At 34.1% G+C, this 27,522-nt stretch overlaps 3 protein-coding genes and 2 pseudogenes across 3 annotated transcripts in view; 3 read left to right on the top strand and 2 right to left on the bottom strand.

Moving 5' to 3' along the window:
• The first annotated feature begins 544 nt into the window (after nucleotides 1-544).
• On the top strand, nucleotides 545-1,251 carry LOC120200160 (14 kDa proline-rich protein DC2.15-like). Its single transcript, XM_039201067.1, has one exon. It carries the CDS (start codon nucleotides 617-619, stop codon nucleotides 1,016-1,018), a length of 402 nt encoding a protein of 133 aa, XP_039056998.1. The 5' UTR covers nucleotides 545-616; the 3' UTR covers nucleotides 1,019-1,251.
• Nucleotides 570-26,812, top strand: LOC120200158 (annotated as a pseudogene).
• Nucleotides 4,702-27,522, bottom strand: part of LOC120200162 (14 kDa proline-rich protein DC2.15-like) — a 32,605-nt gene continuing 9,784 nt past the window's right edge. Inside the window, exons 2-4 of the mRNA XM_039201068.1 lie at nucleotides 23,220-23,724; nucleotides 20,607-20,613; nucleotides 4,702-4,713 (exon numbers count right to left, since the gene is read on the bottom strand). Coding sequence (XP_039056999.1) covers nucleotides 23,308-23,691 — 384 coding nt within the window. The 5' untranslated portion in view covers nucleotides 23,692-23,724 and the 3' untranslated portion in view covers nucleotides 4,702-4,713; nucleotides 20,607-20,613; nucleotides 23,220-23,307. The remainder of the gene's footprint in view (nucleotides 4,714-20,606; nucleotides 20,614-23,219; nucleotides 23,725-27,522) is intronic.
• On the top strand, nucleotides 5,623-6,159 carry LOC120200156 (14 kDa proline-rich protein DC2.15-like). Its single transcript, XM_039201064.1, has one exon. It carries the CDS (start codon nucleotides 5,647-5,649, stop codon nucleotides 6,064-6,066), a length of 420 nt encoding a protein of 139 aa, XP_039056995.1. The 5' UTR covers nucleotides 5,623-5,646; the 3' UTR covers nucleotides 6,067-6,159.
• Nucleotides 25,606-25,995, bottom strand: LOC120200161 (annotated as a pseudogene).

Raw genomic sequence — 27,522 nt, 5'->3', positions numbered from 1 at the left:
AATACTTCCATTAACAACACGCCAAGAACTCAAGACTTAGGACCTACAAGATGCCATAGACCGACAGGCAAAGGGTTTGTATTTTGTAAGCAGTAATTTTAGAATTATTAACAAGGAAGCTTCTCAAACTGCTCTGTCTCCATGTCATGTCTCTTTCTCGTGAGATCCATATTCCACGTCTTGTGTAAAGTTTAATGTGAATAAAATCTCAAAGAAAATCTTAGAAGATAATGGAAGAACGTGATGTTTTGACAAAATACAGATTAGTTATTCCATTTTGAATCTGTAATCCATTTTGTCTTGGTCTGTGAGTTGCAATTATCATTCTATTTTGGAAAAGCATGGAACATCAGCAATTAACTCTAATATGAAAACTGAATTATGGAGCAATGGGAACATCCGAACATGGCAATGTGCTATAATCACAAAGGTCCAAACTTCAACAGCCAGCTCAATTTGATTATCCTTCAATTTGATCAATTAATCTAGCATTATAAATATAACCCACCAGGCCTCTTGAAAACAATATAAAACCCCTCCCCCCTTCACTCAAAACTCCACATCCTAAACACTTGTACTTTTAGCTCTAAGCCAACTAGGGTTTTGAGAAGATCAAATGGCCTCAAAAAGATCAGCTTCCATGGCCCTTTTTCTGGCACTCAACATCCTATTCTTCTCCCTAGGCAATGCTTGCAACTCCTGCCCTTCCACCAACCCTAACCCTAACCCGAGGCCAAATCCGAACCCCACCCCCACTCCATCTGCAAGAGGCAGATGCCCTAGGGATGCTCTTAAATTAGGCGTCTGTGCCAATGTGCTTAACTTGGTCAATGTCGTAGTTGGTTCACCCCCGGTGCAGCCATGCTGCTCCCTTCTCCAAGGCCTGGTTGACCTCGAAGCTGCCGTTTGCCTATGCACCGCACTCAGGGCTAACGTGTTGGGGCTCAACCTTAATATCCCAGTTTCCCTTAGCTTGCTTCTCAACGTTTGCGGAAGGAGCACTGGCTTCCAATGCTAAATTCTAAGTTTTCAATATCTTGATCATGTTGGTCGTGGTTTCCTTTATTTGTAGTAAATCAGTGTTTTCGATTGTTGTTATAATTTCCAAGTGGGAGTTGAATAAGTCCAATACTTTTCTTCAAGTGTCCTTGGAGATTTCTGCTGTATCTCAAAGGGACATGAAAAAGACTTGCATTAATTACTATATTCCTTTATGCATTTATTAATAACATCTCTAAAGCTAGTTTTACATACGGCCGCGTATTTTATATTTTAGCTATAAATGAATCAACAACTCTTCATCAACTTTACCTCAATTCAGTGTGAATGTAGCTAAGCTGAACCGGAAAGCTTAGGGTTTAGTATTAGCCTTAATAACATATAATTCAAACCCCCATGAACCATTCTCGTGGTCTGAATAGTTGCAATTTGTTTACTTCATTCGTACAAGGGATGAGCATGTGTTTTGATTATAATATAATTAAAATTTGTTTATGCGCCTATATGCCACATTGGTTCGACGGGTCTTCGAGCCAACGCAAGGGTATATAGGAGTGAGCTTTTAAAGCACGGTGGTAAGGGATTTTTCATAAGGAAAAGCCGGGGTTGTAATTGCAATGTGCTGAATTTTTATTTATATCGTATAGGCTTTTGTTAATTGGTGACGTTCTGTTACTTTTTTTGTCGAGTTGTATCTGTTATTTAGTTGTGTTGTATTCTTTTCCTCCAATTAAATGTAGAGAGATTTTTAACGAGATACATAAGTCTTGTTTTTGTTTCTTTAAACCTTTAATAAAACAAATTTTACCGAGAAAAATATAATTAAAATGTAAACACGAAATCTTCTTACAACTGTAATTAATTAAGACAACGACTTGACTCTTCGGAGTAGACATGTCCAACTCAACCAAGCAATTGTATTTAATTTAATATTATAAAACAAAACATAACTTTTTTTGGTTACCCTCTAGTTCTAAGGCTTCGTTTTGATTAATCTGAATTGACCCCGGTCGCATACCTGGTTTTGGTGGGTGAGTCTTCCAACGAGAATTTTTTTCATACAGAAAAACTCGAACATGAAATCTTACTTAAACGATATCAAGAAACAAAACATAACTTTGATGTAACCGAATTTTGATTAGTTAACGTTGTCATAATCCGATAAGACACGTTATAATTCTTAGAATTATTGTCATAATTGAATTCTTCTAGTTGTATAGATTAATTATTATTTTGGGTAATGTACACAAATAGACCCCTGACTATAACATTTTGTTTTATTGAGACCCTTGATTATTAAAATATACAAAATGATCCCTCTACTATAAGGAGTTGTTTTATTGAGTTCCTCGACTATTAAAAGTTACAAAATGGTCACTCAACTACTCATTATGTTCTAAATTCATATTTTTTTTGTTAAAAAGTTGACAATCATATGAGTTGGACCTTAACATGTTGATTGAGATATGATACTCGACTAATTACTTTTTTTATAATATACAATACTAATCAGTTTAAACTTAATCGTATCTTTTTCATCTTATACAAAACTCTCTGAACACTTGAAAATAAAAAAATAACCTTACTTTTACGGTTTAAATCACTTCTAAAATTATTAACGAAAATTTCCACCAAAATATATTTATAGAATTTTTTGAATTATAAAAATAACTTTTTTTAGAGGTTATTGAAAACCAAGATAAATTTTAGTAAATGAATCAAACAATAAAATTTCTACTTTTATCTCTGAATTAAAAACACCTATTTTTCGGTTCAATAACATTTAATCCTATGAATCACCTATCTCTTAATTAAAATTTAATTTCACGTCTAAAATCTTTTGGTTCAATGAAATACATAAATTTAATTTTTTTAGTTTAATAGTATACTCAAAACTTTATTTTTATCCCAACCTATACATAAAGATAAATGATTTATTTGAAACAATCACAAAAGATTTGTTCAATCTGAGAAACTATTTGATATATCCAGTTCATCACGTCATCCGTTGTGTTAGCGAATGAGAGACACAAATTTTAAAATAATTATCCACATCTTACTTATACGTAGGAAAGAGGTGAAGATTCACCTTGAGAAAGAAATGATATGGACAATATTATTAATTGGATCACAAATGATGTGGTGAGTCGGGACAATCTAATATTTTTTCCTATACCTGGATTTAAAGGATGTTTGGCCGTGAGTAGGGTTTCAGTTGTGGGGGAATCCGCAGAAAGCTCAAAAGAAAATTAATGATTAATTTCATGAAAAAAAAAGAAGAAAATTAATGATTAATGAATATACTAAACAAAACAAAGTGTCGAGGAATAATGCCTTGATGAAATCTTGAGGAGCAGTGGGTAAATGAATTCATGGAAGCCATAATTAAGGTGCCATGTGCTCTATTCAGGGATCGACCTAAGTGGGGTGGATGGGGCCCTAAAATTCTAAAATTATCTGAACTGTAAATTCTTAAATCCTAAATCTAAATCCTATATAGAATACACGACAGCAAAATAGATCGAACTTACACGACCTATGGAGTCTTAATGTTCATATTGTGATCTTACAAGTGGCATATCAACTAGTATACAAGAAAACAAGACTTAATGTTCTAAGCTCGCCTACAGTTCAGTCCAGCAGGAATACTTCCATTAACAACACGCCAAGAACTCAAGACATAGCACCTACAAGATGCCATAGACCGACAAGAAAAGGGTTTGTATTTTGTAAGCAGTAATTTTAGAATTATTAACAAGGAAGCTTCTCAAACTGGTCTGTCTCCATGTCATGTCTCTTTCTCATGAGCTCCATATTCCACGTCTTGTGCAAAGTTTAATGTGAATAAAATCTCAACGAAATTTTTAGAAGATAATGGAAGAGCATGATGTTTTGACAAAGTACAGATTAATTATTCCATTTTGAATCTGTAATCCATTTTGTCTCGGTCTGTAAGTTGCAATTATCATCCTATTTTGGAAAAGCATGGAACAGCAGCAATTAACTCTAATATGAAATCTGAATTATCGAGTTCGGATTCTGAGAATTAGCGTAAAATAAGTGGTTCAATTTCCCAGTGGGAAAATTAATCAAATCAGTGTTTTCGTATGTTGTTATAACTCCCCAGTGGGAGTTGATGCCGAATAAGTCTAATACTTTCCTTCAGCTGTCCTTCTTGGAGATTTCTGCCGTATCTCTAAGGGACATGAAAAGACTCGTATTAATTGCTATATTCCTTGTTGTTTCTTTATCCATTTATTAATAGATCGTCCAAAGCAAGTTATATACATATATGGCCGTGGCTTTTATATTTCAGCACAATACATGAATCAAGTGCGAATGTAGCTAAGCTGAATCGGAATGTTTAGGGTTTGTTAGCCTGAAGAATCGATAATTCAAACCCACTGAAGCATTCTCATGTGTTTTGATTATAGTATAATTAAAATGTTAACACAAGATCTTCTTACGACTTCGATTAATGAAGACAGCATCTTAACTAGGCGAAAACGATCCACTTACAACAGCATCAATAAAACATAACGACCAAACCGCACAACATTCACTCTGGTAGGCAAGCAATAGCTTAGCCCTGCATAAACTGAGAAAAGAAATACACCAGCAAAGCTAACAGTACAAACAACAGTTCTTAAGCCACAGCAAATTAAGGAAGCAAAGGAATGCGGACATCCCTGCAAAACGACTAAATAAAGACAACTTACCACCAAGCTTTAAAAAGGACACTTCTAGACATGCCTTCTTTAGCTGAGAAATCAGCCATTCCATATAATTCTATAAGTTCAAGTTCGACTCTTAACATAAAATCCCACGTCAATCCCTACCCCTAACATCTGCAAATCCACATCCATGGCTCTGGGTTATTTCCAGTTCACCATGAAAGCTAAGAGACAATACTACCTCATCACCATTCACATGTATGCACTTATGTCCACTTGACCTTTCCATTCATCCATGGTTCCACAACTATTTCTCTTTTCCCATTTTGGTATTTATATATTTAAAGATTTATATACGAGTAACTGTTCGATAATATTATCTGAATTGTAAATTCTTAAATTCTAAATCCTATATAGAATACACGACACCAAAATAGATCGAACTTAGACGACCTATGGAGTCTTAATGTTCATATTATGATATTACAAGTGGCATATCAACTAGTATAGAAGAAAACAAGAAGTGTTTATATTTTTTTATTTCCGTCTTTTAACTTTAAAATAATGATTTATTCTAATAATTGACAACTTAGAGAAATCCATAGTTTTTAATCAGATTTGTTAGGCTTATCCCTACATAACAGGGTTTCAAATCGCGGTCGCGTTTTCGGTTTTTTTCGGATTTATCGTGATTACGGCCGTTGCGGACGCTATTGCGGCCGTCGCGGGTAACTCGGACGGCGACAAAACCGTTATATCGCGACCGAAATCGCAGTCGCGGACCGTTTTTTAAAACCCTGCCCTGCATGTCTTGTGATTTGCCTGGTTGTACCCACAACTCGGCGTGCCCACGTGGGATACTTTCTCTCAAAACCATTGAAAAACCAGTCCTTAGTTCGCCTATAAAAACCCTTTGCCCTGCTTCTCCATTTCATCACTCTCATAATATATCACTAATTCTTTGTTGCGAAACATGGCAAAATCCACTGTTGCATCGGCAGCACTTCTCGTTGCCGTGAACCTGTTGTTCTTCACATTGGTCAGCTCGACCTACGTGCCATGCCCACCACCGCCACACAAGATCCCCAAGCCTTCCCCCAAGGTCCCGCCATCTGGACCGAAAAGGCCGGCCACTTGCCCCAAAGACACACTCAAACTGGGTGTGTGTGCTGATTTGTTGGGCGGATTGGTACACGTTGTCATCGGGAGCTCGTCGAGGACCAAATGCTGCGGTCTCATTTCGGGGCTGGCCGACCTCGATGCCGCCGTTTGCCTCTGCACGGCGATCAAGGCCAATGTGTTGGGGGCTAACCTCAATGTTCCCATTTCATTGTCCTTGCTGCTCAACTCATGTGGAAAGGAACTGCCTGCCGGTTACAAATGTGCTTATTAAGCTCATTTCCACTCTATTTCAAGCAATGTTTACGTCTTTTTCTGGGTGTGTTTAGTTTGGACTTTTGGTATGCCCGAATAAATCATGAAGTATTATTTTATATGCGTACCTTACTTTTGTACCTTAGTTTCACTTAAACAATCAATAAACAAGTTTGTATTGTATTGCATGTTACAAAAATATTATTTCCGTTGCTTAATGCATTATCGAGCCATATTACTAGTAGAATGAATGTCGTTATCTTTTAATATTCTGGGTTTGAACAATTGTGTTTGTAAAGTATGTATGCATTGATAATCGTCTAAATTTTCTTGAACATATTTACCTTATAACTATCGCATATTATTAAAATAATCCTTAAAATCTTGAGATCCACATCTGAATCTTTGAGCAATGGCTCTCTAAAAATGAAATTAGCTAAAGAATTATAAAGCACATATAATCTGAATCCCAACTATGTAATGTTATATATCCTATTAGAATTACTCAGTCAATCAACTCGATATTAATAATGATACAAAATATCTTTTAAATAGATAAAAATTAAATATAACAATAAATTTTATATCCGACACTAACTCCGATTTAAGTAAAAGTCAACGGTAAAGATGGACATGAGATCCATACTCGATAGATATATGATCAATTTTTTATAAGATAAGATCAAATCAGATTTAAGATGATAATTTTTGAACTGATTTGATCGGACCTGAAATAATAATGTAATTATCTATTATATATTGTAATTAAATTAAAAGAAGAATAAAAATATAATATTTATATAAAAAAAATCAACCCGACTTTAACCCTATAGCGCATTCCTAATCCCTCGGTTGGCTCCTTCTGTTTTGCCGACGAGATGATCTTGAAAGCAAGTTGAAGAAGGGATAAAAAGTTGACAACATCATGCCATATCAACATCCAAGAATCGAAAGACTTGGCTTTATATACACGTAATTTTAGGAAGTATTTTGACTAATAATAATAATAAAATTATTATTAAAAATGATTGATAATTTTGACTAATTTTTTATAAGTGTAAAAAAAGTAAGATATATAATAATAAAAAAGAAAATATAAATGTCGTTGTTTGTTGACCTTTTATTAGGATATTTTGAATATGACAATTTTAAAAATCAAATGAGACGCTTTTAATGGGATAGATGAAGTATTAATTAAGATCAACGTTCAAGAATCCAAATACAATACATCCAGTGACGGAGCCATACTTGGTCAGGGTGGGCACGTAAATCCGAATTTTCTTTGATTTATTACTTATTTTACTGGTTATGTTCACCTTGAAATTTTTTGTACCCACCTTGAAATTTGAGTTTTCTTACGTTAGTTATTTATTTTACGAACAATGCTCATTTTAAAATTTTATTTGTATCCATCTTATTTAAAATTTTTATGTTATTAACATGTGTGTTCATCATGAAAAATATTTATAGAATTGTTACCGTATATATATATATATATAATCAATTGAGCGATATCGTTTCTTCAGTGGTGTGTTGATTTTCTGTGAATCAAACAAGTTGCCGTGCATTCAGGGAAATTGTACAAAGCACCAAAAATGGAAGACTATATGATATAAAATAAGTCATCACCCTTTGGTCCACTAAAAAATACCGTCCTAATGGACCATACACACAATGTTTTAAATAAATATAAATATATAATAAATAAAAACTTCCTTTTGCTAGAAGTTTTTACACCTACCCTATCGTTTATTCGATTCTTACGGGATCGAATTTAAATACAATTTTATTTTATTTTTTTAGAAAGCAATTAGTTTTATTAGAAATAAAAAAATCTAAAATTACAATGAAAAGTTACGAGCATAATCGTAAACATAAATGAAAATATAATTAGGATATTTCATATATTCATTGACAAAAAACTAGCCAATTGGATCATATAAGGATCGAAGAAGAAAAAAGTTAAAAAAAACCTAATTAAAATGTTCGAACAAAATAAAGATACGAATAAATTTGACTGTATCAACAAATAAACCACAAAATGGATGAAGCTACTGAAAACCACAAACAAATCGTAAATTTGAAGTCGAGCGACATGAGAAAACTATTCACGAATGCAAATTGTGTATCTAAACCACTCCGAGCATCTAAAGTAGGGAAGATCATCATGGTAACAAATAAGCGTTATCTTGATCAGTCGTGACGATGTCAAATCCAATCATGAGAAAAAAAAGATAAACGAAAAAAACGGCACCGAAAACTACCAAAAGACATAGAAAAACGTGCCACAAAAGTATAGATAAACGCGACACAAAGAAAGAATTATTCTTATTAAAAATTAAAAAGGAAACAAAGAGAAAAGATAACCGATGGTCGACAATCAGTATTAAAATCGATATTACCACCGGCTAAATAAAATCAAAGAAGAAAACGTTGAATTTAAAATTTAAATTCAGATTTGATCAAATTCATGTTTAGAGTGAAAAATATTTTATATCGGCAAAATATTTTATTAAAAAAGGTCCCAAGACCAACTTGAATGCATGTCTCATTAAAAACTCTCCTAACCTAATTGAGGAAAAATAGTACATGCACAAGGGAAAACATACACGAACACACAAGCAGCAAAATAAAACAGCCCTGATACAAGTTTAGAGAATAATACAAACACAAATGTAAAGCAAACAAGTATGGAAATGATACAAGTACTGACAAATACATGTCTTTTCATGTCCCTTAGAGATCATGACACTTGAAAGAGTCGGGATCTAGCATTGGAAGCCAGTAGGAACATTCCTTGAGCAAACGTTGAGAAGCAAGCTAAGGGAGATTTGGGATATTAAGGTTGATGCCTAGGATGTTAGCTCTAATATTGGTGCAAAGGCAGCCGGCGGATTCGAAGTCGACGAGGCCTTGGAGAAGGGCACAACATGGCTGCACCGGGGTGAACCGACAGTGACATAGACCAAGTTAAGCACATTCGCGCACACACCTAACTTAAAGGCATCTATGGGGCATCTGCCTAGTGCAGATGGAGTGGGGTTGGGGTCGGGTTCAGGTTGGTGGAAGGGCAGGAGTTGCAAGCATTTCCTAAGGAAAAGAAGAGGATGTTTTTTTTTTCTGCTCGATAAAATTAATTTTATTAAAAAAACCTAAATAAGAACTTCGTTAAAAACCTCCCAAAGCCTAAGTGAAAGAAAATAATGCCATTAAATAGGGAACTAAACACAACCAAGAGACAAAACATTCGAACCAAAAGCATAAACAGATACGACAGCCGACAAACACCACCCAAAACGGAAACAGACAACATACCAGACCTACAGACAGCCCCTTGCACAATTTTAACAAAACAACTCACACCATAGCTTCTTTAATACTCTTAAGGAATTCACCCAAGACTCGGGCCACACATAATGAGCACACTCGCACAGTGCAAGAAAAGCATAAGAATGCCTATATGGTTCGTCCACCAACACTCAGCAGGAATACGGATACTTCGAAAATCTTCAATCTCCTTAGCAGCTTTAGCTGATCACAAAACAAAGAGAAGAACCAACGACAAAAGACTGAACAAAAGATGCAATTTCGCAGCCCACAGTGAGAAAACTACAACTACCACCAGGCTTTGAACAAACTTGATCTCGACATCCCGTCCACTGCTAGCCAAGCAGCCATCCGACTAAAGCTTCTCTCATTGAGAGAGAACTTGATTTTCCCAACGCGCTTCGACAACGAATCAATCTCCAAACAAGCTGGCCATAACTTTTACGGGCGATGAAGCGGATTCTCGATCCAATTTAGCACCAACTTAGAATAAGTCTTCAAACCAACTTTTCCACTCCCACAAGTCCCGCTTCCACAAAAACCTTCAATGCTGACAGGACAACACCCAACTTTACATGGTCTAGAGTAGCAACCTGAACATTATTTGCGAAAACTGCTCTAATTGAACCATTACCAGCATGGAGAACCCCACCACAACCTGCCCGGTCATTGCTAACACAACCTTCAACACTAAAATAACAACCTTATCGTCCCGCGGAGACCAATCGAAAAAGGATGGAAAATATCTTTGAGACAAGAACTCGGATTGTCCCACCATTCATTTAAATTAATCTCAAACTGATTACTTCTTGTTTTTAACCAAATAAAAGCTCTAAGTTTAGAATAGAACACGAACTCTCTCATGTTAAACGATTTCTTGTTAAAAACCATGTCATTCCGAACCAACCAGAGACTCCAAATTGCAGCAGCTACTGAAACTAACAAAATGCTATTTAATTTGCTCTCAAATTTAAAAGCAATGCAACAACTCAAAAAATTAGAGACATCACTCACGTCTGGCCAATTAATCCCCCACCAATGACCAAACGCTCGTCAGAAGCACCTCAAAAATTTACATGCCACAAAGGGATGATCAAAGTCTTCAACACCCGAACCACACCAACAGCAGGAACAATCTTCTCCCACCTGCTCAACCGCTTAAGAAAAGATTTTGTTGGAATCATGCCGAGTTTCAACATCCACAGAAAATTTTAAACTTTGGGAGGCACTTTCATCTTCCAAAATTTTCCAAAATCGAACTCCGAATCCACCACATCTGAATCCACCATGAGTTGACATAACTTCTTCACCGAAAAAACTCCTGCTTTATCAGTTGACCATACTAACCTGTCCGGGACATCACGCTTCAAAACCACGTCATGAGTTCGCTCTTTTAGGACGTCCAACATTGCCTTTTCTCTATCCAGCAGATTCTTAGTAAAGATCCGCTCCCAGTGAATCAAACAAAGCTCCCCATTGACTGCCAATTCAGTCACAGAAATCCTTTTACACGCTGTCAGGCGAAACAATCTAGGAAACTCAGAGTTTAACGGCTTATCTCCACACCAAATATCTAACCAAAATAACACCATTTTACCATCGCCCACAATCCAGCGCAAATTGTCATTGTTCATCCACTTATTCACATTCACACTAGCCCAGTTCTTCACAATCCTATGCCAAACCGTAGACACTTTTTTCAGCTTTGAAGCATTCCTCACTTTTTTCACATCCAACCTCAGAGTTCACATTCCTCACTTTATCCTAGAAAAGAGAGGATGTTGATTGCCAAGAATAGGGCCATGGAAGCTGATATTTTTGATGCCATGCTGATCTTCTCAAAACCCTACTGGAATTGCTTGTGTGGCTTAGAGTTATAAGGTACAAATGCCTGAGGATGTGGATTTTGGAGTGAGGGTTTTTACTGTTTCAAGAGGGTTTAGGGTTGTTGTTTTGGTGTTAGGTTAAATAACTTATTTCTTATGGCAATTTGGGATGGACGGTGAAGCTTCGATGCTTGTGATCTTGAGGTAGAAAATAGCACGATGCCATGTTCCTACTCTCCTATAGGATCAATCTGTGGATCTGTACGAGTGTTGGTGGAGGAACCATATAGGTATTCTTATGCTTTTCTGGTACTGTGCGAGTGTGCTCATTTCGTGTGGCCCGAGTCTTGGGTGAATTCCATACGAGTATTAAAGAAGCTATGGTGTGAGTTGTTTTATTAAAATTGTGCAAGGGGCTGTGTCGTATCTGTTTATGCTTTTGGTTCGAATGTTTTGTCTCTTGTTGGTGTATCCTTCCCTATTTAAGAGTATTTTTTTTGCACCACTTAAGTTTATGGAGGTTTTTAAATATACCCTTATTTAGGGTTTTTAATAATATTAATTTTACCGAGAAAAAAATTGTGGATCTGTACGAACTATAGAGTTCAGATTCCATATTCTAACTAACAATAACAAACCCACCACTATATTTAAGTTTAGGGTGAATTATAAATTTGATAACTTAATTTTGCTCTCTCTCTTATTTTATTTATTGTACTTCAAAACTTTTTAATTTTTTTACTGAACTTAATACATTGATTTTTTTATCACTCAATCGTTAAACAGTTAACGACGTTAAAATGTACAGTTATATAGATGCATACCGACATCGTTTTGGTAAAAATTTTATTTTTTAAAACGATTTTTCAATATTGTTAACTATTTAACGGCTGAATGATCAAATATGAGAGATAGTAAAGTTCAGTGACAAAAAACTTAATGTATTAAGTTCAGTGAGAAAATTGAAAACTTTTAATGTTCAGTGAACAAATAGGAAAGAGGGAGTAAAATTCAATGATGAAATTTATAATTTACCCTTATGTTTATAAATATAACTACAACTACGTTACAATAATATATATTTGAATAAGATAGAACCACAAATGTTATTAGTAATCTAATTTTTTTTATTAAGCTAATGTGATTATAAAGTAGTATATGTTCTAAATACTCTTAACCATTTGACAATTAATGTTCAATCACTCTGCTGTAGCTGCTGATGCTCGAACCCGTGACCTCTAGAAACAATAATGATTCTTTTAACTACTGAGGTAAGATGATTCGTGCTAGTAACCTAACTATTTAAAACATCCCGATTCCTTTAACAACTGAGGTAAGATGATTCGTGCTAGTAACCTAACTATTTAAAACATCGTTAGGTTCTTTCGTTAAATAATAATATTATAAAATTGGTTTAATCATTTACCTAAAATAAATATCCTCACTATTTAACGTTCTTCCACAATAGGAGGATAGTTCCAATTTAGACTGCTAAGCAAAGACAAAATGGATTAGAGATTCAAATTAACATCATTAATGCCTCTTTGAAGGTTAGCTTGTCAAAACTTTTCATTCTTTTGCCATTATCATCTAAAAGATTTATCGTATAAATGGCAGATACAAAAATAATTTCGAAGGTAGGTATAAATATATATATTTACAACACAAAAATTTAAGTTTAAGGACATTTTTTCTTCTGTAGTAAACTCAATTTATCATTTTCGTTCCTATCGTTTTTTTTGCATCAGTTTAGCCCCCAAAGTCCGTTGATCGTTTTGACTAACAGAACTATTAGTCTTTCGCCTTTTTCAACACCGAAAATTTTCATATCAATCAATATTACTGACATGGCTTGATGATGACTTGCCATTTATGAAAAAAATAAAATATTTAAACCATTTACTAAATAAAACGGAGAAAAAAATCTTAAAAATTTGACTCAATACCTTAATATCACATAAATAAATAATAGAATTTTGGGAATTTGTTCTAATCGTTGTGTTTAATAAATATTTAACATAATCTCTTAATCCACAGATACAGAAGACTCACAGTTTTGTTAGTCAAAACAGTTAATGGGCTTCGAGGGCTAGGATGGACACCCAAAACAACTTCGAGAGCTAAATTGATGCAAAAAAAAAACGATAAAGACTGAATTGATAAATTGAGTTTAGGGAAAAAAGTGACTCTTAAGTCCCGAAATTTTCATGTTAATTAAGGTAGACACAAATAAAATTTTAAGATTGACATAATCAATAAAACATATAATAAATAAAAGGAAATTTCTGGATCAAAACATAATCAACACAAAAAGATAATAAAAATATAATTATATTTAAAAAGATATTTATTAAAAAAAATTATTATTTTTTACTTTAAACTCTAAATTTTAATTCCATAAAATAGCTGTAGATATTTAAAGTCTCGTTAGGGTTCCTTTTGTTAGACAATGCTATTATTGAATTCGTTTATACATTTACTCAAAATGAATATCCCCATTGTTCCACGTTCTTCCGAAATAGGAAGACAGATATAACTTAGACCACTGAGCAAAGACAAAGTGGATTACAGATTCAAAGCAATATCATTAATCTTCCTTTGAATGTTAGCTTGTCAAAACCTCTCTCTCTTCGGCCATTATAATCTAAAGATTTATTGAGATCTGTGAAGGAAATATAATTAGGGTAAACTACGCCTTTAGCATATAATATATCAATTTTGTCCGTTTTAGTACCTAAACTTTTAATTTTTCAAAGTCATACCTAACGTTTAGTTTTCATTTAATTTTAGTACCCCGCCGTTAAAAACTTAATATGTTTAGTACCTAAACTATCAAATTTGATCCATTTTAGTACCTAAACTTTCAATATTTTTTTGATAGGAAATGATATTTATTAAAATTAAGAGACGAAGAACAACTTATGAGCATCGTTAAAAACCTCCCTAATATACTCGGAGGAAAAGAGTGCTGCATAAGAGAACAGTACGAACAAACATACCAATCGAAAGCCAGGCAAACAGAGACAACAAAGCAAAATAGAGACAATTCCAAAAAAGATAATCTGCTCCTTGATCAAACGACAAAAGACTTTGTTGTAAATTGCACCCTTGGATGTAGCTACCCTCTATGTAGCTACATGCTTCGTGATTGTAAGGGCAAAACCAAACGAAAGTTAAAACTTAACATTAATTTTGAATGATGTACTAAAATGAAACAAAAACTAAAGTTTTAACCAACATGGTACTAAAATGAAACAAAAACTAAACTTTAGACATGTTTTAAAAATTGAAAGTTAAGGTACCAAAATGGATAAAAACTTATAGTTTAGATATTAAACATGTAATTTACCCATATAATAAATACGAGATAAAAATTAATTTTATTAAGATAATGATATTTAACGTGTTTCAATCTTTCTAGTTTATCTTTATAATTTTAAACGATAAAATATTATTCCATTAAATTTATAATTTTTATATGGTTAAAACTACAAACCCTATTCACAATAAACAATAAGTTTTGCACCAAAAAAGAGAGTTACAAATGGTCGTTACAACGACATATAGCTTTTGTACAGAGATAAATTACAGACCGTCCCATGTAAAAGTTCTTAAGATATACATCTTTTTGGATGCATGGTTTCGCCCGCAATATTGGCTCCACTGACATCCTCCAAACCAAGCTTTGGGCCATCTATGAAGGTTTGCGTATAGTTGCTGCTTTCGGTTTTGAATTTATTCAAGTGCAATCGGACTGTTTGAGGGCCATCGAGCTGCTCACAGATACTCAAGCTCAGCACAATCATTTATCCTTGTTCGTGGTATTTCCAGGCTCCAAGATCAAGCATGGGTTGTTGATTTTCTTTGGATCCCCCGAGGGGCCAATCAAATTGTGGATTATTTGGCGAAACATGCTTCTCAGGATGGCTTTGAAATGCTACAACGTTTCTCCCCCTAGATGCATACAAGATCTTCTCCATACAGACACTGCTGGTCCCCCTTATTGTAAATAGTTCATGTTAGCCTAGCTCCTTAAGCTAATTCTTTCAAGTAAAAAAAAATAGCACATAACCTCCACAGCTTTCAGGGCGGGCCTAAATCTAAAGCATATGAGATGGTTGATTTTGTTGGTATATGGCTTGCTTTTATATTCTTTAGTATTATGAGGTGGTTGGTGATTGCTGCAAGCAAACCCTAACTTAGTTGGAAAATGGCATTTTGAGGAGGAAATCTTGGCATGTTCCCAATGGAAACTACCTAGCTGGATTCGACTGGTGTGTCACGGGCGAGATTAGAACCTACCATCGCAATTAACAACTCCCAATCTCATGGGATTATTTATAAATTTAATTCAAGATTAAATTAATCATTTTATGTGTAACGCAAGAATGATTGTTCGCTTTCGTTCCTTCCCACTCCATTTAATTATCCATGAATATGAAAATTTTTACGTGGAACGCTCAAGTTTTTATGGTCTTGCAAAATCAGAATATTACAATAATGGATCCTTATGTATCTCCCAACAGCTTCACTTGCTATTCAAACGACTCTATGTGTCGTCTCAACAGCTCCACCTGCTATTCAAACGTCTCTCACACAAGGTTTTCTCGGTTCGCTCCATCATAGGATCAGTATCTCTATAATGTAAAAGCTTTTGTGCTACTTGGTTGTATTTTCTATTGATTTGATCTTTGCGTGTTGCTGAATCATTTTTCCATCGATGTTTTGCTCGAGTCTTGGCCAAGGGGTTGGAGTTGTTTGCTAAGGTGACTACTTGTGTGCTATTGGTTGCGGGTGTTTCGTCTCGGGTCTGTTATCGTCTTGGTTGTCCCAGAAGGTTTTGGTTCTTTGGTGAAGTTGATGGTCTCGCTCAATCAAGCTTGGACACAGGGACGGGGCTCCCTTAGGGCCCATCAGCCCCTATTAAAATTATATATTCGATATAATTTTAGTTTAATAATATTTTGGCTCATGTAAAATTAAATATTTAAATTTAAATTTATAAAATGTTATTAATATTTAATCAAGTAGTGATCGAACTAAAGAATGATAAGTATGTGTTCTTAAATTTTTAGTCTATTTACAATTTAGGTCATTGTAAGTTTAAATATTAGATAAATTAGAAGTTGTCTTGTGAATTTTGAGTTTTTTATCATAAATTTATGTTGAATACAAGGTAATATATGTACAAAGAATTTCAACTATTTGACAATGAACGCTCATACCCTTACATACACAGTGCTCGAACTCGAACTTCAAGGATAACAACAATCCCCTTAATCACTAAGGTTGCTTGTTCATACTGAATTTTGAATTTAAATATCTAATAAGTCTTTATATTTTATTAATTAGTCTAATATTTCGACTCGTGTCAATATTTAATTTTGATTTCGTCTCTTCTTGTACTTAGAGTGTGCTTTCAAACTGATCCATTTGTGATTCTCAGAAGATCAAGCAATGGTTTGGCAGGAGTTTCTTCCAAGTTTTTTATGCAGCAGTCGATGGATAGGTGAGCAGTCAATTTGGATTTGCGTGTTCTTTGGTGCTTTCCTTGTGTTAGGAGTGATAGTTGCCGGTAGGGGTGTGCAAAATACCCGACCAGGTTGACCCGATCCATCGACCCGTCGACCTAAACCTAAAAAAGGATAATTTTCTAAAAAAATTACCCGGCCCAACATTTCTCGGGTCGGGCCCAAGTCACAAAATTTTGAATTTTTCCAGATACCCGAGTATCCGATTAGGGGTTTTTTAAGGTAAACTACCTATTTGGTCACTTATATATTATCTAATTTATGTTTTGGCCACTCGATTATTATTTAGGGTAAACTGTCTGTTTTGTCACTTATATATTGTCTAATTTATGTTTTGATCACTCGATTATTATTTAGGGTAAACTACCAATTTGGTCACTTATATATCTTCTAATTTATGTTTTGGTCACTCGATAATTATTTAGGGTAAACTAGCTATTTGGTCACTTATATATTATCTAATATAATTCATATATATTTTTATATAGGGTAAACTACCTATTTGGTCACTTATATATTATCTAATTTATGTTTTGGTCACTCGATTATTATTATTTTTTTTAAATTATACTTAACGTTACGTTTTGATTCTGTTTTGATCACCCATATTTACAAGTTATGGTCCTTTGTTGTGGAGGTCAATTGGATTGGTTCTGCTTTAAGTTTACTGCTGGTTTCTCCACTGTTTTGTTGCAGAATCAAATCTTCTTCTAGCACCTTGTATGGTTCTTCAATATGGTGGTTGAGGCTATATTTTTGTTGACTGTACATGAGATGCTGGTGACGAACAGACCTTGCTTTGATTGGTTTTAGATTTTATTGCTTTGATGGTTGTAATGGTGTAATGTTTTGAGCTGTGTGTTCTGGTTATTATTTTGGTATGCAGTGCTTGTTTCTGTTCTCTTATGTAACACTCTTTTCCTCAATTTTTTGGGAGTTTTTTTAACGAGGCTCATAAGTTGAATTTCGTTCTAATGTTATAATGAAATAAATTGTTCTTTGCTGAGCAAAAAAAAAATTATGTTTGGATGTTGGACCATGTAATTCGAAGTTTCGAATATTTAAATATGTGTGTGTTTTTAATTAATAATTTGGGAAAAAATCGGGTATATGGGTACCCGATTACTGTGTACCACAACATATGGGTCGGAACACAGGCCGAGAAATCAATTACCCGAAGATCCGGGTACCTGACACTTCGGGTACCCGGATTTGCACACCCCTAGTTGCTAGGTTGGAATGTTAATTGATTTGTCGAATTTATTATTTTTGTGTTGACTTTGTTATGTTCTGTCGGGGAGAATATACTCTTTTTCTCTACTTAGATTTAGAGAAGTTTTTAATAAGATATTTTCCTTTTACTTGACTCTTTGGGCTTTTTAATAAAAATATATGTGTCGAGTAAAAAAAAAGCTTTTGCATCCTTTATTATTATTAAAAAAATAATTATTTTTAAATATTAATATAAAGAATCGGTTTCAAAGATTAGTTTAGTCCAATTTCAAGCAAAGGTAAAGGAAAATCTTTAGCTATATTCCCCTTTGACATTTGTGATTCCACCATATAAGGAAGACCAAAGAAAACCATTGCTTAAATAATATGAATGAATTCTGCGTTCATATTTGATACATTAATAATTTAAATATCAATTAATATATTATAATAAATTTTAAATATATTTTAATAAAAAATGTTTCTTTTATTATACAATAATTTATATCGGTAAAGTATAGAAATGGTTATTGACTATAAAGTATTACTTTATTAAGTTCATCGACTATTAAAAGTTATAAAATGATCCTCCAACTATAGAGTGTTGCTTTGTCAAGCCCATTAACTATCAAAAGTTACAAAATAGTCATTTGACTATTAATTATGTTCTAAATTCATCATTTTTTGTTGTTGAAAAATTGGCGGTTATTTAAGCTGTACGTTATCATGATGACTGAGATGTAATAATCATTTAAGATTCTTAAATCAAATTTTATCATATAATAATCAATAAATTAACGATTAACTCAAAATTGAAAATACCATCAATTTTTCATGTTCGGAAATCTTGGTATGTTGTGAGTGGAAGTTATCTAGCTGGATTTGACTCCTGTGTCACGGGGGGCTATTGAATTTACGTAATTAGCCCAATTAATTATTCATAAACCAACTCTATTTCTATGTTTATCCCTTAAGTTGTAGTTTGAATTAATCAATAATTCTTAATATTAATTACGATAAAAAAAATTCATCAAAATTGAAAATTAATTATATATTTATTTGGTGAAAAAATAATTATATATTTGACTGGCGTGTCACGGTCCAAATTAGTTGGACTGTAGTGTCACGATCCAAATTAGTTGCACTGTAGTGTCACGGGTGAGCTTAGAACCTTCTATTCCATAACCTCATTTATTACGTAGTAGAAAATGAGTTCGATTCATGTGTGTATTTTGTAACGGTTTTAAGATCTACTTATCATTCTTTCGATTCTTACATGAAAAATAAAAATAAAAATATATATATTTTTTAATTAATCTAGGTAAGTATAAATTAATATTTATTTAAAGATATATTACCATTTGACATTAAAAGCTTATACATCTAAATTTTTAGTACTCGAACTTAGAACGTTAAAAAATAATAACAATTCGAGCCATGGGAACATGACAATTTGCAGTAATATAATTTTCACCTCACAACCACAAACTTCACCAGCTACCTCAGTTTGATTATCCCTTCATTTGATAAAATAATCTAGCCACTCTAAAATTTTATGTTAGGAGACGGATTTCTAAAATTTTAAAAATAGACTAATTTATTAAATTATAAGAAGGTAAAATAAATTTTTAATAAAAATACATAAAAAAATATAATATATAATAATTTTAAATTTTTAGGGGACTGCTCCCCTACCTCTTTCAATCCATCCCTGATTACCTAGCATTATAAAAACAACCCACTAGGCCTCTTGAAAACACTATAAAACTCCTCCCTTCCCTCCATATTCCCCATCCTCAAACACTGTACTTTAAGCTCTAAGCCAACTAGGGTTTGAGAAGATCAAAATGGCCTCAAAAAGATCAGCTTCCATGGCCCTCTTTTTGGCACTCAACATTCTTCTTCTCCTTAGCAAGTGCTTGCAACTCATGCCCTTCCACCAACCCTTACCCTAACCCTAACCCGAACCCGAACCCGAACCCCACCCCAACTCCATCTGCAGGAGGTAGATGCCCCAGGGATGCCCTTAAATTAGGTGTATGTGCCAATGTACTTAACTTGGTCAATGTCGTCATTGGTTCACCCCCGGTGCTGCCATGCTGCGCCCTTCTCCAAGGCCTCGTCGACCTCGAAGCCGCCATCTGCCTTTGCACCGCTATCAGAGCTAACATACTAGGCATCAACCTTAATATCCCAATCTCTCTTAGCTTGCTTCTCAACGTTTGCGGAAGGAACGTTCCTACCGGCTTCCAATGCTAAATTGTCAGCTTTCACTATGTCATTGTTTCTAGTATTTATAATAAATCCATGTTTCCGTTTGTGAGTTTGTTGTTTTAATTTCCCAGTGGGAATGATACTATACTGAAATACTCTGATACTTTTCTTCAAGTGTTCTTAGAGATTTCTGTATCTCTAAGGGACATGAAAAGACTTGTATTAATTATGTTCCTTGTTGTTTCTTTATCCACTTATCTTCTAAAGCTAGTTATATATGGCCATGAATTTTATATTTTAGCAATAAATGAATCAACAATTCTTCATCAACTTCACCAATAATTTTTCAAGAAAAATCAATGTTGGCCTCATCCTATTTTTCTCTCATAGCCCTCAAACTCAAAAAAATAACCTAATGTGTCCTTTTGACCGACGTCTTTCGTCGTGACCAAAGACGCTGTAATTTTTGTTTACGTGGCACGTGAAGCAAGTCATCTCCCTATGTTTAATGCTATTATAAATGGGTAAATTACACCATTCACTCAATTATCTTTTATCTCATTTTGGTCACTAAACTTTAAAAGTTTTCAATTAATCACTCAACTTTGAATTGCTCTTATTTTAATCAAAATGACTTATTTATTAATATTTATGTATGATGTGGCATTTATTATTATTATGCTAATATATGGTTAAAATAATATTAATTATGTTATCTCGCTTCTCACCCTCCTTCCCAACTCTATACCATCCAAACACGCAACAAATCACCAAAACGCGAACTCAAATTGTCATTGCCATCATCTTCCATACTGCAACATATGAAATGTAACTCACAATCCCCTCTAACAAACTCTTAAAGTTTAGGAGCAATTCAAAAATTGAGTATTAAATTGAAATTTTTAAAGTTTAGTGACCAAAATAAGAGAAAAGATAATTGAGTTATGAGTGGTGTAATTTACCCATTTATAACAACATTAAACAGAGGGAGATGGCGTGCTTGACGTGTCACTTCAGCAAAATTAACGGCTCTGTTTGTTAACGACGGGAACATTGTCAAATTGTCATTAGTTTTTTTTCAAGTTCGAGAGCTACATTGAAAAAAAAAAGATGAGGACCATATTAATTTAAAAAAAAATTCAGGGGCGTCTCATGCCTTTTCTCCATATATTAATAATGCAAACACAATCTTCTACAACTTTAATTAAGACAACATCTGACTCGTCGAGTCGCCACCTCCAACTCAACCTGCAATTGTGCTGAATTCTATTATTCAAAAGCAACGAATTGTTATAAAGAAAATAAATCAAATTTTTAAAGAAAAATAAAATTACGACAAAAGGATACGCCAAACTTATGTACTTAAAAAAAATATTAATGTGAACCTAATATTATATTTTTTAATGTGTCCTTCAATTCAAAAAACAAGAATCTGGTGTGATCCTTTGACTAATATTTTCCGTCATTGTCCAAACCACTCCGTTAATTCTTGTTGACTTGGATGCTTTCTCAAATGGCGGTTGGTAGAGACAAAAATAATCAGTTTCCGGTTGTATGGGCAGTTGTTGAAGGAAAAGGAAGGAATCATAGAGATGAATTTTGTAAAAACTTATGGTTGACTTAGAGTATCCTAATGGTGAAGGGCTTACACTAATGTTATTCAATGACAAAAAATATTGGTCAAATGACCATATTAGGTTTTTTTAGATGAAGGATCACGTTGAGAAAAAATAAAATGAGGGCTACGTTTTTAAAAGTATAGAAACTTCACGTATGCTTTTGCCAAAAATTAATTATATAAGATTTCATTTTATGAAGAAACGGAACTAATTATCATTCATCGGTAGCCTGTTAAGAATTGTCATTCAAAATATCATCAAGTGCTTTGGAATATAAAAGAGATATCATAAAGTTTTCCTTTTAACAATTATAAGATCTAACCTAATAAAATCAACTTTAGTGATCTTTCAATGTCCAACTATTTTGAGCTTTACTAATACTTCATTAAAATGTAGAACTTTTTAACACATATTCAAGCGACCAAGCTACCTACAAAGATCATTCTCTTTTTAGGATAGCTTTGAACAGCTGGATCAAACAGATAGACTGCAATGTCTTTAAGGCTTAATCTTCTTTTGACTTGCTCTCAAAGTGTTTGTCGAAGCTGATAGGAGAAATAAAGAAGTCCTGATTGTAGAATCTGATTCACATGTAATCTTAAATTGCATCTCCTCCCCGTGCTTCGTCCACGGAAATGGTGGGACCTTTTCAATGAAATTGAGAATCTAGCGAAGCTAATCCAAAGCGTTCATTTCTCCTACACTCCAAGAGAAAGAAACTCCATGGCAGATTTTCTTGCTAAGGAAGGCTTGAAAAGGTGAGAAATGTTCGAAGCTTGGTGATGAGGTCCTTAAAGGCTCTTGTATTCTGCTCTGCATTTGGGTGAATTGTTGCCCCAACCTGTTTATCATAAATATTAAGTCTACCTTGCTTTGATCATAAGTGTGTAATGACTTTGTCTACAGGGCGGGGTTGTTTTGGCAAAGGGCACATTCGGTTTTTCCTTTTTTGTTATTATGTCTTTATCGGATTGAATCTACTCTTTTCCTCCATTTAGCTTTAGGAAATTTTTTAACGAGGTACTCATTTCGATCATGAATGAATCTTGAGAAGATAATGGAGGATTGATAAGCTCCAATGGCAATATTTATTCTATTTTGTCTTTACATACCAAAAGAAGAAGAAAATATCCACCTGCACGAAGCAGGTGCCCTTAAATTAGGTGTCTTGCTAATGTGCTTAAGTTTAGGCTATCAAACCCTAAATCTTCCGATTTAGCTTAGCTACATTCACACTGAATTGGGGTGAAGTTGTTCATCTATTGCTAAAATATAAAATCCATGGCCATATATAACTAGCTTTAGAGATCTTATTGATAAATGGATAAAGACACATTATAGTCAATACAAGTCTTGTCATGTCCCTTAGAGATACATAAATTATCTCTAAGGTTGGCACTTATTATACTTATTCGACATCAATCCCACAAGGAAATTATACCAACAAACAAAGACACTGATTTACTGAGAATAATGGAAACCATAAATTTCAAAACCATGACCAAGATGAAGATATTGAAAGAGTGGGGATCTAGCATTGGAAGCCAGTACTCCTTCCGCAAACGTTGAGAAGCAAGCTAAGGGAAATTGGGATATTGAGGTTGAGCCCCAACACGTTAGCTCTGAGTGCGGTGCATAGGCAAACCGCAGCTTCGAGATCGGCGAGACCTTGGAGAAGGGCACAGCATGGTTGAACCGGGGGTGAACCAACTACGACATTGACCAAGTTAAGCACATTGGCACACACACCTAATTTAAGGGCATCCCAGGGGCATCTGCCCCTTGCAGATGGAGTGGGGGTGGGGTTCGGGTTAGGGTTGGTGGAAGGGCAGGAATTGCAAGCATTGCCTAGGGAAAAAAAGAGGATGTTGAGTGCCAAAAAGAGGGCCATGGAATCTGATCTTTTTGCTGCCATTTTGATCTTCTCAAAACCCTAGTTGGCTTAGAGCTAAAAGTACAAGTGTTTGAGGATGGGAAGTTTGGAGAGAAGGGATTTTATAGTGTTTTGAAGAGGCCTAGTGGGTTATTTTTATAATGATAGATTAATTAATCAAATGGAAGGATAATCAAACTGAGCTGGCTGGCGAAGTTTGGACCTTTGCGGTTGTGAGGTGGAAATTGTATCATAGCACATTTACATGTTCCCATTGCTCCTATAGGATCAATCTGCAGATCTGCCTTAGCATAAACTATATGATTTGCATATTTGTTTCTTCTAAGTAATAATTCAGAATCATGTTCGGTAAATAATTATTTTTTTCACCAAATGTAAAGACAAAATAGAATAATAATGTTGAATTGTCAAACCTTCATGTTCTTCCTTGATCTTCTGAGGATTCATTAACATTAATCTATTCAGGGTCCCAACAGAACTCGATTGCAGTAACAAAACTAAGGGGATGTTTGTTTACTTCAGAATGATTAAGTGCTGAATGATTCAAATGTTGAATGATTTAGAGGCTCTGGATGAATTAGCTCTGAATGTGACATGCTGTTTGTTTACTGGCTCTGAATCATTCAGAATGTACTTCTGTGCTGAATCATTCAGCACTCTTTTGCTGAATCAGTCAGTATTGAATCATCCAGAGGTGCGAAACAAACGCGTTGAATGCTGAACAGTTCAGCATTCAGCGTTGAATGATTCCATTAAGAGATAAACAAACAGCCTCTAAGTGTAATGATAAAAAATAAAAAAATATATTAATTTAGTATTTAGGTAAGTAATTTAATTATTTTGTAATTTAGTCATTGATATTTTTACTTTTTCAATTTTCCTTTCTTTTAAATCTATTTTCTTTTTACCAAATCTGAATCGATCATAAGTAACTCAATCAAAGTAGAATACAAGTGTAACTTCAATTCTCTTTTTATAATAAATTTATTTTTTTAAATTTAATAGCTCAGTTTTATATTTTATTTAATTTGATCATATGCATATTATTCTTTAGAAATTAATACTTTCCATCAATTATTTGACTCTTTTATACTCTCATTTGCACTTTTCTCTCAAAATTTCCTCTTTAAAAATAACAACATAAGTATATTACATATTTCTTAAGATGTGTGATTTATTAATAACATTACGAATCTTACTTACACATGTGAAAAAAATACGAAAACATATATACATATATGGTATATGGTTGAAGAGACTCATTTAAATTAAAATCGGTTAGTATATAATATTATAAGAAGTTATCTTTAAATTTGAACAAAAGAATCAAAAAATATATTCGACTTGACTTATTCGAATTTCATAAAATCAACACGATTCAGTTTAACTACATTCGCACTGAATTATGGTGAAGTTGATAAAGAGTTGTTGATTCGTTCATTGCTAAAATATTAAAATTTATGGTCATATATAAAACTAGCTTTAGAGATCTTATTGATAAATGGATAAAGAAAAAACAAGGGATATAGTAATTAATACAAGTCATTTCATGCTCATTAATTAGAGATAAGAAATCTCCAAGGACACTTGCTAGATTTATTAGGCATCAATCCCCACTAGGAAATTATAACAACAAACGAATGCACTGTTTACTGGAGAGTTGTTGATTCGTTCATTGCTAAAATATTAAAATTTATGGTCATATATAAAACTAGCTTTAGAGATCTATTGATAAATGGATAAAGAAAAAACAAGGGATATAGTAATTAATACAAGTCATTTCATGCTCATTAATTAGAGATAAGAAATCTCCAAGGACACTTGCTAGATTTATTAGGCATCAATCCCCACTAGGAAATTATAAAACAAACGAATGCACTGTTTACGGAAATAATGGAAACCATGACAAAGATGAAGATATTGAAAACTGAGAACTTAGCATTGGAAGCCAGTACTCCTTCCACAAACGTTGAGAAGCAAGCTAAGGGAAACTGGGATATTAAGGTTGAGCCCCAACACCTTAGCTGAGTGCGGTGCAAGGCAAACTGCAGCTTCGAGGTCGGCGAGGCCTTGGGAGAAGGGAGAAGCATGCCTGCACGGGGGTGAACCAACGACCACATTGACCAAGTTAAGCACATTGGCACATACACCTAATTTAAGGGCATCCCTGGGGCATCTGCCTTTGCAGATCGAGTGGGTGTAGGGTTGGGGTTTCGGCTCGGGTTAGGGTTGGTGGAAGGGCAGGAGTTACAGCACTCATAGGGAGAAGAAGAGGATGTTGAGTGCCAAAAAGAGGGCTGTGGAAGCTGATCTTTTTGAGGCCATTTTGATCTCTCAAACCTATTGGCTTGAGCTAAAAGTACAAGTGTTTGGAGTGAAGGGAGAAGGGGTTTTATAGTGTTTTCAAGAGCCTAGTGGGTTGTTTGTATAATGCTAGGTTAATTGATCAATGGAAGAATAATCAAACTGAGCTGGTGCTGAAGTTTGGACCTTTGTGATTGTGAGTTGAAATTATATTCTAACACATTTCCATGTCCCATTGCCCTATAGGATCTGCAGATCTGGCTTAGCATATTTGTTTCTTCCAACTAATAATTCGAAAACCATCAACCATGTTAAGTTGGATAAAGTAATTAACTTTGTGTAACTATTAAATCTATTTTTTTTTCGTGTGCGAATCAAATGAATGATAACTAATCTTAAAACTGACAAAATGGATATTTTTCATGTAAAGACAAAATAGAATAAATTAATCTGCCGTTGGAGGGTAGCCAAGCTAAGCTTGTCTGTAGAGATTCATTCACATCAGTCGATTCCTGGATTATTTGATTCTTTACATTAAAGCTCAGATTGTAGTGAAAAGAAATATAATAATTGAATGTGTATTATTTGTGTGTGGGTTTATTTGGAAATAGCAATTCATGATTATAATGTTCTTAGGTGCTTTCTTGTATTAAGGTGATAGTGCTAGGTTGGGATATTATTTGATTGGTCGATCTTTTCGTTTCATGTTGATTTGTTATGTTATGTCGGGAAGAATGTATTCTTTCTCCATTTAAGTTTAGGGAGATTTTTAAGGAGACATTTTCCTTTAACTTGACTCTGTAATCTTTTTAATAAAAATTATAATTGCCGAGCAAAATATAATATATCAAAGTAAACTGGCATATCGGAGTATGACAACGTTAACTAATCAAAGTTGTTTTTAGTTTTATAATGTTAATTAGCACAATGTTTAAGTGAGTTTGAGATCTCTGAACAGTCGAAATGCTGTCTTAATTAATTTGTAAGAAGATTTGTGTTTACATTTTAATTATTTTATAATCAAAACACATGCTCTTCCCTTGTAGGGAATGGAGTAAACAAGTTGCAATTATTTCAGACCACGTGAATGGTTCAGGGGTTTGAATTATCCGCTCTTAAGGCTAACAAACCCTAAACATGATTGAACCTCAAACCCTAAACATTTTAATCTTGATTGTCTGTTCTTAACGTTCCTGTTTCGCTCAAGCTCTTCGGTGTTGTTTGGAGTTTGTTTGGTGAAGCTGGAGGCATGAGTTTTGTCGTTTTAGCAATGGTGAGTGTAAAGTGGGGTTCTCTTTGTCCAAGATTCGAAGGCAATTGAAAACTTAAAAAGTTCGTATCTTTTATGTTGGGTTGCTCGTGTATTATAGAGGTTTTCGGCAAGCATGAATTGATGAATGTTTGTTAGTTTTTCTAGCTCAGCGTTGTCATTTCTAGTTGTATCATTGCTGGCTTTTTTGAATGTGGATTAGCTTGTGCTTTTTAGTCTAAGATTAATGGTTGTTAGCTGTCTGATGTTGGGTTTCGAGCAGCGGTTGTGGTTGGTTA

This window comes from Hibiscus syriacus, unplaced genomic scaffold (assembly GCF_006381635.1).
Source record: "Hibiscus syriacus cultivar Baekdansim isolate YM2019G1 unplaced genomic scaffold, ASM638163v2 tig00005929_pilon, whole genome shotgun sequence".
NCBI lineage: Eukaryota > Viridiplantae > Streptophyta > Magnoliopsida > Malvales > Malvaceae > Hibiscus > Hibiscus syriacus.
This window is presented reverse-complemented; position numbering and strand designations above follow the sequence as displayed.